At 52.9% G+C, this 13,119-nt stretch overlaps 2 protein-coding genes across 4 annotated transcripts in view; both read left to right on the top strand.

Moving 5' to 3' along the window:
* PRKRIP1 (PRKR interacting protein 1) overlaps positions 1 to 13,119 on the top strand; it is a 532,772-nt gene that overhangs the window by 445,364 nt on the left and 74,289 nt on the right. The gene's annotated exons all lie outside the window — the stretch shown is intronic.
* SH2B2 (SH2B adaptor protein 2) overlaps positions 1 to 13,119 on the top strand; it is a 40,371-nt gene that overhangs the window by 22,182 nt on the left and 5,070 nt on the right. For 2 of the 3 annotated variants that reach the window (XM_050783689.1, XM_050783692.1), the window contains 4 exons: positions 2,863 to 2,964; positions 4,957 to 5,048; positions 10,775 to 10,866; positions 10,951 to 11,121. In XM_050783689.1, the coding sequence (XP_050639646.1) occupies positions 2,863 to 2,964; positions 4,957 to 5,048; positions 10,775 to 10,866; positions 10,951 to 11,121 (457 nt within the window). The remainder of the gene's footprint in view (positions 1 to 2,862; positions 2,965 to 4,956; positions 5,049 to 10,774; positions 10,867 to 10,950; positions 11,122 to 13,119) is intronic. The other variant, XM_050783691.1, reaches the window with a different exon arrangement.

The raw sequence follows: 13,119 nt of genomic DNA, 5'->3' as shown, positions 1-13,119 counted from the left end.
GGTGGATCACTTGAGGTCAGGAGTTCGAGACCAGCCTGGCCAACATGGTGAAACCCCGTGTCTACTGAAAATACAAAAATTAGCCAGGCATGGTGGTAGGCACCTGTAGTCCCAGCTACTCGGGAGGCTGAGGCAGGAGAATCCCTTGAACCAGGGAGGTGGAGGTTGTAGTGAGCTGAGATCATACCACTACACTTCAGACTGGGTGACAGAGTGAGACTCTGTCTCAAAAAAAAAAAAAAGAAAAGGAAAAAAAAAGAAATTTCAGTGGGGTAAGCCCTGGAGGAAAAGCTTGGGCTACCTACGTGTTCACCAGGTGGCCAGGACCCTAGAACGGGCACTTCTGGAGGATCAAGCTCTCTGAGTAAAGGCCTGGAGTTATAAAACAAGTTGACCATTCAGGCATGTGGGCACAGCGAGTTGTGGCTGGAGCAGGTGGGAGGAAGCTGGACCAGGACAAATGGACCTCAGATTCCAAGCTGGGGAACCACAGCGTCTCTGGCCAGCAGGATCCCTGCTGAAGCTTCCAGTCCAGGCCTCCACTGCAAGCCTCTGTCTGCTCTGTCCCCAGCCCTGCTGGCCGGCATGACGGCCGCACACCAGGGTCAGCCAGCCTCTGTTCCTGCTCCAAGCCCAGCTCTGCCCCTGCTGGACAGGGGCCAGTTCTTCCTGGAATTCCCATCTGCCTGCCCATCAAATGTGTGGCCCTTCCTTTTCCTCCTAAGAAAGTTCCTGTCTCGGAAACCAAGCCCTGCTGGGAATCCCAGACTCAGGCCAGCCCCAGGGGGGGGCTCAGGCTCACGGCAGGGAGCTTTGAGGCAGAGTAAGTGGAGCCAGGCACAGAGTGGCGGTCCCACAGAGCCCTGCCAGCTCACCTTGGATCAACCCTGCCCGCAGCATTGTTGGGAACACTGGTCCCTTTTACTCACTCCAGGAAACAGTAAGCCCCGTTCTGAGTTGGGGGCTCCAGGCCCTGCTCTGGAAGGTCAGGTCTGTAGCAGGAGACCAGCATTTTTTCTTCTTTCTTTTTTTTTTTTTAAGTGACCAGGTTTTAAGACCATCATTTTTTATTTTTTATTTTTTATTTTTTACTTTATTTTATTTTATTTTTTGAGACAGGGTGTCACTCTGTTGCCCAGGCTGGAGTGCAGTGATGTAATCTCGGCTCACTGCAACCTGCACCTCCCGGGTTCAAGTGATTCTCTTGCCTCAGCCTCCCAAGTAGCTGGGATTACAGGCGCACACCACCACGCCTGGCTAATTTTTATATTTCTAGTAGAGATGGGGTTTCACCATGTTGCCCAGGCTGGCCTCGAATTCCTGACCTCAAGTCATCCTCCTTGGCCTCCCAAAGTGCTGAAATTACAGGTGTGAGCCACTACACCCAGCCAAGACCAGCATTTTTTAAAAAGTGAACTAGAATAGAAGAGAAAATATCACACTCTATCACACACAGGAAGGGTAACTGTTTTCTGGTGAGATGTTTGCTTCAGAGATATTTTTACCTGCGTGTGTGTGTACTGGGCCCCAGTGTTAAATGTATTTCTCACAATGGGTCAAGGTCAAAAATAAGAAAACCACAGATCTCGTGGGTGTATCAGGCAGCCCAGGTGGGGTTCTCTCCTCAAGGCTGGGAGGTAGGAGGCTCAGATGTCAATTCTGGTTCTGTCCTGGACTTGCTAGGTGACTATAGGAGGAGTTCCTTTTTTTTTTTTTTTTTTTTTTTGAGGCAGGATCTCTCTCTTGTCACCCAGGCGGGAGTATAGTGGTACCGTCATAGCTTATTGCAGCCTCGACCTCCCCCGATCAAGCGATCCTTCCACCTCAGCCTCCCAAGTAGCTGGAACTACAGGTGCACATGCCACCATACTCAACTAAGTTTTTTGGTCTCTCTTTTTATTTATTTATTTTTTTTCTGTAAGACAGAGTTTCGTTCTTGTTGCCCAGGCTGGAGCGCAGTGGCGTGATCTCAGCTCACCGCAACCTCCACCTCCCAGGTTCAAGCGATCCTCCTGCCTCAGCCTCCCGGGTAGCTGGGACTATAGGCATGCACCACCACCCCCGGCTAATTTTGGGTTTTTTGTTTGTTTGTTTTTTGTTTTTTGTTTTTTTGAGACGGAGTCTTGCTCTGTCGCCCAGGCTGGAGTGCAGTGGCCCGATCTCAGCTCACTGCAAGCTCCACCTCCCGGATTACCCATTCTCCTGCCTCAGCCTCCCGAATAGCCGGGACTACAGGTGCCTGCCACCTCGCCCGGCTAATTTTTTGTATTTTTAGTAGAGACAGGGTTTCACCGTGTTAGCCAGGATGGCCTCGATCTCCTGACCTCGTGATCTGCCTGCCTCAGCCTCCCAAAGTGCTGGGATTACAGGCGTGAGCCACCACGCCCGGCCAAATTTTGTGTGTTTTTTTAGTAGAGATGCGGTTTCTCCATGTTTGTCAGGCTGGTCTCAAACTCCTGACTTCAGGTGATCTGCGTGCCTTGGCCTCCCAAAGTGCTGGGAATATAGGTGTGAGCCACCACGCCCGGCCCGTTTTTGGGTCTTGAGTAAAGATACGGTCCCACTATGTTGTCCAGGCTGTCCTTGAACTGCTGGACTCAGACCATCCTCCTGCCTCGGCCTCTCAAAGTGCTAGGATTACAGGCATGAGCCACCACACCTAGCCAGGAAAAATTTATTTCTTGTTTCAAAGAAATGCCTTCCTCAATTTCCCCATCTGTGAAATGGGGATTGGGACACCTCTGTACCAGGGTGGCTGTGGCAGTCTATTTGAGGGCCACTCTAATGCCTGGCAGCGGGGAGGGAATGGAGAAGGCGTCAGGAAATGCTGGGGCCACTGACTGTCCTCCTTCTGGCCCCCAGGCCTCCAGGCCCAAGGTCAGCATCCCACTGTCAGCCATCATTGAGGTCCGCACCACCATGCCCCTGGAAATGCCAGAGAAGGACAACACGTTCGTGCTCAAGGTGAGGTCTCACCCCTAATCCCAGAGATCCTCCAGCTGCCCCAGGCCACCTCCCCTTTGGGTGCTACAGTTCCATAGGGGAGCAAGGGGAAGGAGCCTAAGGCAGGACGGTAGTGGGAGGGAGCCCTGGTGTGGGGGGGTCCCCAGACCCTATGACAGATGCCTAGTACATAGCTAAGACTTGAGTCTCGGCTCCACAGCCAAGTGCCCCAGGCGTTGCCCAACATCTGGGCCCCTTGCTCCCATTTACCCCGGGCCTGGGCGAAGCTCATCAGTTTCACTTCCTGCCCTCCCTTCCCCCACTGGAGCCAGCACACACCCACCCCACTGGTGGCCAGCCGGCAGCAGTTATGCAAATGTTCCCGTCCCAGGGCACTGGAGTGTGGGAACCGGGCGGTCTCCCACAGAGGGCACAAAGGCATCGAGGGTGGGCGGGGAGGCACCCCGGTGGGTCTAGAGGCAGCCCATCCTTTTCCCAGGCCCCACACCGCACGCCAGGGTGGCCTGCAGGGGTTTCTGAGGACACGGCTCCAGGCTGCCAGAGCTGTGGTCCCTGGGACTCCGCAAAGGATCAGAGGGTGTTGATGAAGCAGGGTCCCCCTGGGATGCCTGGTCCCACCCACTCACCCTGCATGAAGCCCCACCCTCTTCTCCCGGCTTCTGGTTGTGTTTGTGTTTGTGCCCGTTCCCATTTGTTTAGTCACGACTCGCTTTTTCGTTTAATGAATGTTTACCAACCCCGGACCCTGAGTCATGCCAGGCTAGGGGCTGGGGACACAGTCGCTGCCCACCTGGTACCCTCTAAACTGCCGATCGTGCATGACAGCCCTGAGGCAGAGGGGCTCGCCTGCCTCAATTTCCCCATCTGTTCAAAGAGGGATTAAAGGCAGTCTCCGAGAACCCACCCAACTCTGTCATCCTGGGAGTCCAACAACTACATTGTTTGGTTTTTTGTTTATTTGTTTGGAGATGGATCTCACTCTGTCCCCCAGGTTGGAGTGCAATGGCGCAATCTTGGTTCACTACGACCTCCTCCTCCCAGTCTCAGGCGATCCTTCCATCTCATTCTCCTGAGTAGCTGGGACCAAAGGCACATGCCACCATGCTTGGCTAATTTCTGTATTTTTGGAAGAGACGGGGTTTTGCCATGTTGCCTAGGCTGGCCTCGAACTCCTGAGCTTAGGAGATCTGCCCGCCTAAGCCTCTCACAGTGCTAGATTACAGGTGTGAGCCACCACGCCCAGCCCAGCGACTACATTTTGACAGAGGCACACCACCGGAAGCCGACAGCACGGGACCTGGGTGTCCCAGAGACCTGGGTTCAGGCCCTGGCCCTGCCACTGGCTGCTGTGTGACTTTGAGCAAGTTCCTTGGCCTCTCTGAATCTTGGTCTTCTCATCTATAAAATGGGAGAAATGGCTCCCCTCCCTCACAGGGCCGTTGGGAGGAGTTGAGCAGAGTGCAGGGTTATGCTCTGGGCCTGGCCCCAGCAGGGATGTCCCCTGCCCTCTTCCCCTTCACAGGCTGCATATCTCAAGCACATGGCCATGCTGGTAGAACTCCAGGCACTAAGACATGCAAGGCACCCTACTCAGTGTGCCTCTCCACTCAACTTGAACCTCATCCCTGCGGTGCCAGGGCATGGGCTGGGGATGCTGGGCCACCCATCCCTCCCCCCACCAGCATGGCCTCCTCAGAGGCTGCGTCTCCAAGGCAGAGGAGCTGAGATCAGTGAGGCGGGACATATCCCCAGTGGGGAGGCCCAGGAGGGAGGGAGCGCAGAGTGTGAGCTGCAGGCTGTACCACCAGGTCCCTGGCCTGAGTTCCGGGTGGTGCCCGATGGTGAACCCCACTGTCTTTCCTGCTGCTTATGCCCTTGAGCCCTGCTGTGGGAGCGGGGGATGAGCCATTTGAGCCATTCTGGCCCTGTGTCCTGTAGTCCAGAGCCTGTCTACTGACCGTGTTCTGGACTCCCGGCCACCTTCCTCCCCAGGTAGAGAATGGAGCTGAGTACATCCTGGAGACCATCGACTCTCTGCAGAAGCACTCGTGGGTAGCCGACATCCAGGGCTGCGTGGACCCCGGGTGAGTGTCCAAGTGGCCCAAGGATGGGTGGACAGGCTGGGTGTGTCCTTGGTCCAGCCTTCACCAGGAGCAGCTTTCTAGCAGGGCGGGAGCTTAGCTTGAGAAACGAGCAATTCAATGTGATTCAGGTTGGTGCCAGCCAGGATCACCCTCCTTTAAAATACCTGCTACCTCCAATCCCCAGCAGGCTCTGTGAGGCCTGCTCTATGGGGCCAGGGCCTGGGGACCTGGAAGGAAGTTGGACCAAGTCTTGTCTTCACTTCAAGAGAGCCTCAGAGTACTGGGAGTTGGGCAGAGATGGGAGTGAGTCCCCAAAGGGCTGGGGGCCTGGTGCAGTGGCTCACACCTGTGACCCCAACACTTTGGGAGGTTGAGCTGAGCTGGGAGGACCGCTTGAGCCCAGGAGTTCAAAACCAGCCTGGGCAACATAGCCAGACCCTCCTTTTTTTTTTTTTTTTTTTTTTTTTTTTTGAGACAGGGTTTTGCTCTGTTGCCCAGGCTGGAGTGCAATGGTGTGATCTTGGCTCACTGCAACCTCCGCCTCCGAGGTTCAAGGAATTCTCCTGCCTCAGCCTCCCGAGTAGCTGTGATTACAGGTGCCCGCCACCATGCCCAGCTGATTTTTATATTTTTAGTAGAGATGAGGTTTCATCGTGTTGGCCAGGCTGGTCTCAAACTACAGACCTCAAGTGATCCACCCACCTTAGCCTCCCAAAGTGCCGAGATTACAGGCATGAGCCACTGTGCCCAGCCAGCCCTGTCTCTTAAAATAAGAAAAATAAAAAGAGCTGGAGAGAGGCTCCTAACCCAGCTCTGGGCTCAGGGAAGGGTTGCTGGTAGGTGTGCTCACCTAACCCGAGGCTTAAATAAAGAGTGGACCAACGCTAGGCAGAGGAGGATGGGAGAGGGCAGAGAGAACAGCCCAGCAAAAAGAGTGGAAATGGAACTGGGCACGGTGGCATGCATCTGTTATCCCAGCTACTCTGGAGGCTGAGGCTGGAGGATCACTTGAGCCCAAGATTTGGAGGCTACAGTGATATAGGACTGCACCACTGCACTCCAGCCTGGGCAACAGAGCAAGACCCTAACTCTTAAAAAATAATAATAAAAATTTGGCCAGGGCTAGGTGCAGTGGCTCACACCTGTAATCCCAGCACTTTGGGGAGCCAAGGCAGGCAAATCTCCTGAGGTCAGGAGTTTGAGACCAGCCTGGCCAACATGGTGAAACCCCATCTCTACTAAAAATACAAAAATTAGCTAGGCATGGTGGCGGGCATCTGTAATCCCAGCTACTCGAGAGGCTGAGGCAGAAGAATCGCTTGAACCCGGGAGGCAGAGGTTGCAGTGAGCTGAGATTGTGCCATTGCACTCCAGCCTGAGTGACAGAGCCAGACTCTGTCTCAAAATAATAATTTTAAAAGGTGTGGAAGTGTACAGGCACCTGGGACTTGCAGGGAACATCAAGGCCTTTGGGGTAGCCAGTGAGGAGGAGGTTTTGATGAGAGCTCAGGAAACGGGTAGGTCAGGGACAATGGGAGCCATGGCGGGTAATAAGCAGAGGGCACTTACGGTCAGCTGTGAACAGGAAGAGCAGCAAGAAGGTTGGCTCCACCGTCCAGGAGAGATGCCAGGCCAGGAGTAGGAGGGACAGGCAGCCTGACACGCTGAGCAATTGGCAGCAGCTCTGCTGGCTAATGGGGTGAGCCAAGCCCCCGGGGGAAGGGCCGCTGCTTTCTAATTAACAGCTTCATTTAAAGAAACACAATTAAGGTCCTGGGCGCCTCCCAGGCCCTGATCCACAAAGTGGTTGGAATCCCTCCGCCGCCGCCCTCCGGACCATCTGCTCTGCAGACTCTTTCCCTAGCCCCTGTGAAGGTGAACCTCACTTGGTGGAATTTTCGAGCTGGCAGGGTCCCAGACACCTCGTGTCACAGACGGGGCGAGAACCCTTCCCACCCTCTGAGGGTCTCCACGGGATCCCAGGAGGAGCCCAGCCCCTCAGGGATAGTGGGCAGGGATCATGAGCCCTCAGCGGGGACTGTACCCACTCGGTGGTATCCGGGCCACGAGAGAACCTTCCCCTTGGCTTTCTGAAGTTTCAGTGGAAAATCAATTTTGCAAAAGGCAGATAAACAAGAGAAAAGGCATACAAATTTATTTATTTATTTTTATTTTGTTATTTTATTTTTTAGAGGTAGGGCCTTGCTCTGTCGCCCAGGCTGGTGTACAGTGGTGCAATCAAGCTCACTGCAGCCTCGACCTCCTGGGCTCAAGCGATCCGCCTGCCTCAGCCTCCCAAGTAACTGGGACTACAGGCACATGCCACGAGGACTGGCTAATTTTTTTTTTTTTTTTTTTTTTTTTGAGACAGAGTCTTGCTCTATCATCCAGGCTGGAGTGCAGTGGCACAATCTCAGCTCACTGCAACCTCCACCTTCCAAGTTCAAGCAATTCTCCTGCCTCAGCCTCCTGAGTGGCTGAGATTATAGGTGCCTGCCACCATGCCCAGCTAATTTTTGTAATTTTAGTCGAGACAGGGTTTCCCCATGGTGGTCAGGCTGGTCTCAAACTCTTGACCTCAGGTGATCTGCCAACCTCATCATCCCAAAGTGCTGGGATTACAGGTGTGAGCCACTGCACCCAGCCTAATTTTTTTTTTTTTTAAGAGATGGGTAATCCCAGCACTTTGGGAGGCCAAGGCGGGCGGATCACGAGGTCAGGAGATCGAGACCATCCTAGCTAACACGGTGAAACCCCGTCTCTACTAAAAATACAAAAAATTAGCCGGACGTGGTGGCAGGCGCCTGTAGTCCCAGCTACTCAGGAGGCTGAGGCAGGAGAATGGCGTGAACCCGGGAGGCGGAGCTTGCAGCGAGCTGAGATCCGGCCACTGCACTCCAGCCTGGGTGACAGAGCGAGACTCCGTCTCCAAAAAAAAAAAAAAGAGAGATGGGGTCTTGCTACATTGCCCAGGCTGGTCTTAAATTCCTGGATTCAAGAGACCCACCTGCCTCAACCTCCCAAAGCACTGGGATTACAGGCATGAGCCATAGTGCTTAGCTGTACAAGGCAGATTAATAGGAGAAAAAGCATGTAAATTTATTTAACATGTATACATAAGAGCCTTCAGAATGAAGACTCAAAGATACAGGGGAGGGCCGGGCGTCATGGCTCACACCTGTAATCTCAGCACTTTGGGAGGCTGAGGCAGGCAGATCACCTGAGGTCAAGAGTTCAAGACCAGCCTGGCTGACATGAGGAAACCCCGTCTCTACTAAAAATACAAAAATTAGCCGGAGGTGGTGGCAGGCCCACTGTGATCCCAGCTACTTGGGAGGCTAAGACAGGAGAATCACTTGAACCTGGGAGGCAGAGGTTGCAGCGAGCTGAGATCACACCACTGCACTCTACTGGGTGACAAAAAAAAAAAAAAAAAAAGGCCAGGTATGGTGACTCACACCTGTAATCCCATTACTTTGGGAGGCCGAGGCAGGCGGATCACGAAGTCGGGAGTTTGAGACCACCTTGGCCAACATGGTGAAACCCTGTTTCTACTAAAAATACAAAAAGTAGCTGGGTATGGTGATGGGCGCCTGCAATCCCACCTACTTGGGAGGCTGTAGCAGAAGAATCGCTTGAACCTGGGAGACAGGGGTTGCAGTGAGCTGAGATCGTGCCTCTGCACTCCAGCCTGGACAACAGAGTGAGACTCTCTCTCTCAAAAAAAAAAAGATACAGGAAAATGGTCCATTTTTATGCTTAGGTTCAGCAAAGTATAGACAGCGGTGTAGAAGGAGGATTGGACACAAAGGGCGGGATCTGAAGGGAACAGACTGAGTGGGGGACCCAGCCAGGCCTGTCTGTCTAGATTTTTCTTGGCCTCTCTGAACAGCATTCCTTCTGGGTGTGGGACAGAACCCTATCTTGAATGGGGGTTTTATGACCTACAGTCAAACCAGGTAGATTGGGTAATTTCTTTCATTCTTTTTTTCTTGTTTGCTTTCCTTTCCTTCTTTCCTTTCTTTCTTTCTTTCCTTTTGTTTTTACTTTTTTTTCTGTTCTGTTGCCCAAGGTGGAGGGCAGTGGCATGATCACAGCTCACTGCAGCCTCCAATTCCTAGACTCCATTGATCCTCCTGCCTCACCGCCACACCCAGCTAATGTTTTTTTTATTAAGACGGGGTTCTCAGGGCCAAGTGTGGTGGCTCATGCCTATAATCCCAACGCTTTAGGAGGCTGAGGTGGATGGATCACCTGAGGTTGGGAGTTCGAGATCAGGCTGGCCAACATGGAGAAACCCGGATCACCTGAGGTTGGGAGTTCAAGATCAGGCTGGCCAACATGGAGAAACCCCGTCTCTATTAAAAATACAAAATTAGCTGGGCATGGTGGTGCATGCCTGTAATTCCAGCTACTCGGAGGAGACTGAGGCAGGAGAATCACTTGAACCCTCGGGAGGCAGAGGTTGCAGTGAGCCAGGATTGCACCATTGCGCTCCAGCCTGGGCACCAAGAGCAAAACTCTGTCTCAAAAAAAAAAAAAAGACAGGTTCTCGCAGCCGGGTGCAGTGGCTCACGCCTGTAATCCCCACGCTCTGGGAGGCCAAGGTGGGTAGATCACCAGTTCAAGACCAGCATGGCCAACATGGTGAAACCCTGTCTCTACAAAAAATACAAAAAAAAAAAAAAAATTAGCCAGGCATGGTGGTGCATGCTTGTGATCCCAGCTACTGAGGAAGCTGAGGCAGGAGAATTGCTTGAACCAGGGAGGCGGAGGTTGCGGTGAGCTGAGATCATGCCACTGCACTCTAGCCTGGGCAATAGAGCAAGACTCCATTTCAGAAAAAAAAAAAAAAAAGATGGGGATCTCGCTATGTTGCGCAAGCTGATTTCAAACTCCTGGCCTCAAATGATCCTCCCACTTTAGCCTCCCAGAGTGCTAGGATTACAAACATGAGCCACCATGCCTGGCTGGATAATTTCTCTATGACAAGTTTTTACATAGAATATTTTTAAGTTGGCCAGGCGCAGTAGCTCACACCTGTATTTCCAGCATTTTGGGAGGACAAGGCAGGCGAATCACGAGGTCAGGAGTTCAAGACTAGCCTGGCCAACATAGTGAAACCTCATCTCTACTAAAAATACAAAAAAAATTAGCCAGGCATGGTGGCGGGCGCCTGTAATCCCAGCTACTCAGGAGGCTGAGGCAGGAGAATCGATTGAACCCAGGAGGCAGAGGCTGCAGTGAGCCAAGATCATACCACTATTCCAGCCCTGGCAACAGAGTGAGACTCATCTCAAAACAAAAGAATATTTTTAGGTTTTATGACTACGTTTTGGAAAAAGGGGTTCTGGTTTCTGTGACACACCTTGGGAAAGAGGGACTTCCGTTTCTCTGGTGCCTCTGGGGAGAAGAGGATTGAGAGACAGGTAGGCAGGAGAAGGTCAGAGAAAAACATTTTTGTTTCTGAGGCTGCTGCTGAGGACTTTATTTTGGGGTATTGTTTTCTGAGCCCCAACAGTGGCCTGGTCAATCACATGGTGGCTACAGAGCCAGCGGAGGGTGGGACAGAGGGACGGGACATGGAGGCAGAGAGAGGTGACCAGAGCCAGGAGGGCTACATGCTGGGCCATGGGACTGCCAGCCACTGCCTGGCCACGTAAGCAGCCTGTGGTTTGGGTCCAAGTCCCACAGCAGGACATGGCTTCCATTTCTTGTCTCTACAGTGACAGTGAGGAAGACACCGAGCTCTCCTGTACCCGAGGAGGCTGTCTGGCCAGCCGCGTGGCCTCCTGCAGCTGTGAGCTCCTGACCGATGGTAGGTAGGGGGACAGGGTTGGAGGAGGGGCACACGCAGGGTGGACAGATAAAGATACATGTGTCTCACCTGCCATTTCCCCAGCAGTTGACCTACCCCGGCCCCCAGAGACGACAGCCACGGGTGCAGTGGTGACAGCCCCCCACAGCCGAGGTCGAGATGCCGTCAGAGAGTCCCTGATCCACGTCCCACTAGAGACCTTTCTGCAGACCCTGGAATCCCCGGGCGGCAGCGGCAGTGACAGCAATAACACAGGTGCCAGTGGGGACAGCCTGCTCTTCCCACACCACCTCTCCTGGACCCCCATCCCTAGCCATGGCCACCCGTGGGCTCCCTAAACCTTGCTAAGCCCCAGAAGCTGTGACATCTCATCCCCCTGGGTCCTTCACACATCTCCGAAGTACTTCTGGCTTTTGTAGACTGGTCTAGAAACCTGGCCCCTCCCACTGGACCCAGTTTCAATAGAAAATGTTCACAGGGGCCGGGCACAGTGGCTCACACCTGAAATCCCAACACTTTGGGAGGCCAAGGCGGGCGGATCACCTGAGGTCAGGAGTTCGAGACCAGCCTGGCTAACATGGCAAAACCCCATCGCTACGAAAAATACAAAAATTAGCCGGGAGTGGTGGTGCACACATGTAGTCCCAGCTACTCAGGAGGCTGAGGCAGGAGAATCACTTGAATCTGGGAGGCGGAGGTTGCAGTGAGCCAAGATCACGCCACTGCACTCCAGCCTGGCAACAGAGTGAGACTCTATCTCAAAAAAAAAAAGAAAAAGAAAGAAAAGAAAATACTCACAGGGCCTGGGTGCAGTGTCTCACACCTGTAATCCCAGCCAGGGCTTTGGGATGCTGGGGATCACTTGAAGCCCGGAGTTTGAGACTAGCATAGACAACATAGCAAGACCCTATCTGCACAAAATTTTTGAGACAGAGTCTCACTTTATTGCCCATGCTGGAATGCAGTAGCGGATCATAACTCACTGCAACCTCCACCCCTGAGTTCAAGCGATTCTCCTGTCTCAGCCTCCCGAGTAGCTGAGAATACAGGCACCCGCCACCACGCCTGGCTCATTTTTGTATTTTTAGTAGAGATGGCGGTTTTGCCATGTTGGCCAGGCTGGTCTTGAACTCCTGACCTCAAGTGATCCTCCTGCCTTGGCCTCCCAAAGTGCTGGAGTTACAGGCGTAAGCCACCATGCCCGGCCACAAACATTTTTTTTAAATTATCTGGGCAGGTTGGTACACACCAACCTGCCTGTAGGTTGGTGTGCCTGTAGTCCCAGCTACTTGGGAGGCCGAGGTGCGAGGATCACTTGAGGCCAGGAGGTCGAGGCTACAGTGAGCTGTGATCACACCATTGCACTCCAGCGTGGGCAACAGAGAGAGACCCTATAAAAAAAAAAGAAAAAAAAAAAAGAAAAGAAAAGAAAGAGAAAAGAAAAGAAGAAAGGACGGAGGGAGGAAGGGAAGGAAGGGGCTCACAGAAAAGGGTCCAGAGGGTTGGAATCAGGGGTTGGGAACAGGCGACTGGATTTGTTCCTAAGTTTGTTGATGACTTACAGAGCAACTCCAGGATAGTCCTTCACACCTCTGTGCCTCAGTTTACCTCATAGACGTCACCATTGGGTTGGGTCAGCTCCCTGCCCAACTCTAAAATTATTCCGGCTGGGCACAGTGGCTCACACCTGTAATCTCAGCACTTCAAGAAGCCAAGGCAGGAGGATCGTTTGAGCCCAGGACTTCCAGACTAGTCTGGGCAACAAAGCAAGACTCTGTCTCTACAAAAAATAAAAATTAGCCAGGCATTGTGACACAAGCTTGTAGTCCTAGCTACACAGGAGGCTGAGGTGGGAGGATTGCTTGAGCCCAGGAGGCCAAGGCTGCAGTGAGCTATGGTTGTGCCACTGGACTTCAGCCTGGGTGACGGAGCAAGACCCTATCTCAAAAAATAAGTTAAATAAATAAATAAATAAAATTATTCAGCTGGGCACAGTGACTCATGCCTGTAACCCCAGCACTTTGGGAGTCCAAGACGGGCGGATTGCGTGAGCTCAGCAGTTCAAGACCGGCCTGGGCAACATGGTGAAACGCTGTCTCTACTAAAAATACAAAAATTAGCCTGGCCATAGTGATGCATGACTGTAATCCCAGATACTCGGGAGGCTGAGACCGGAGAATCACTTGAACCTGCAAGACCGAGGTTGCAGTGAGTTGAGATCACACCACTGCATTCCAGCCTGGGCAACAGAGC

The sequence above is a fragment of the Macaca thibetana genome, chromosome 3 (genome assembly GCF_024542745.1).
Source record: "Macaca thibetana thibetana isolate TM-01 chromosome 3, ASM2454274v1, whole genome shotgun sequence".
Lineage (NCBI taxonomy): Eukaryota > Metazoa > Chordata > Mammalia > Primates > Cercopithecidae > Macaca > Macaca thibetana.
The sequence above is the reverse complement of the archived record's forward strand: the minus strand, read 5'-3'. Positions and strand labels throughout refer to the sequence as shown.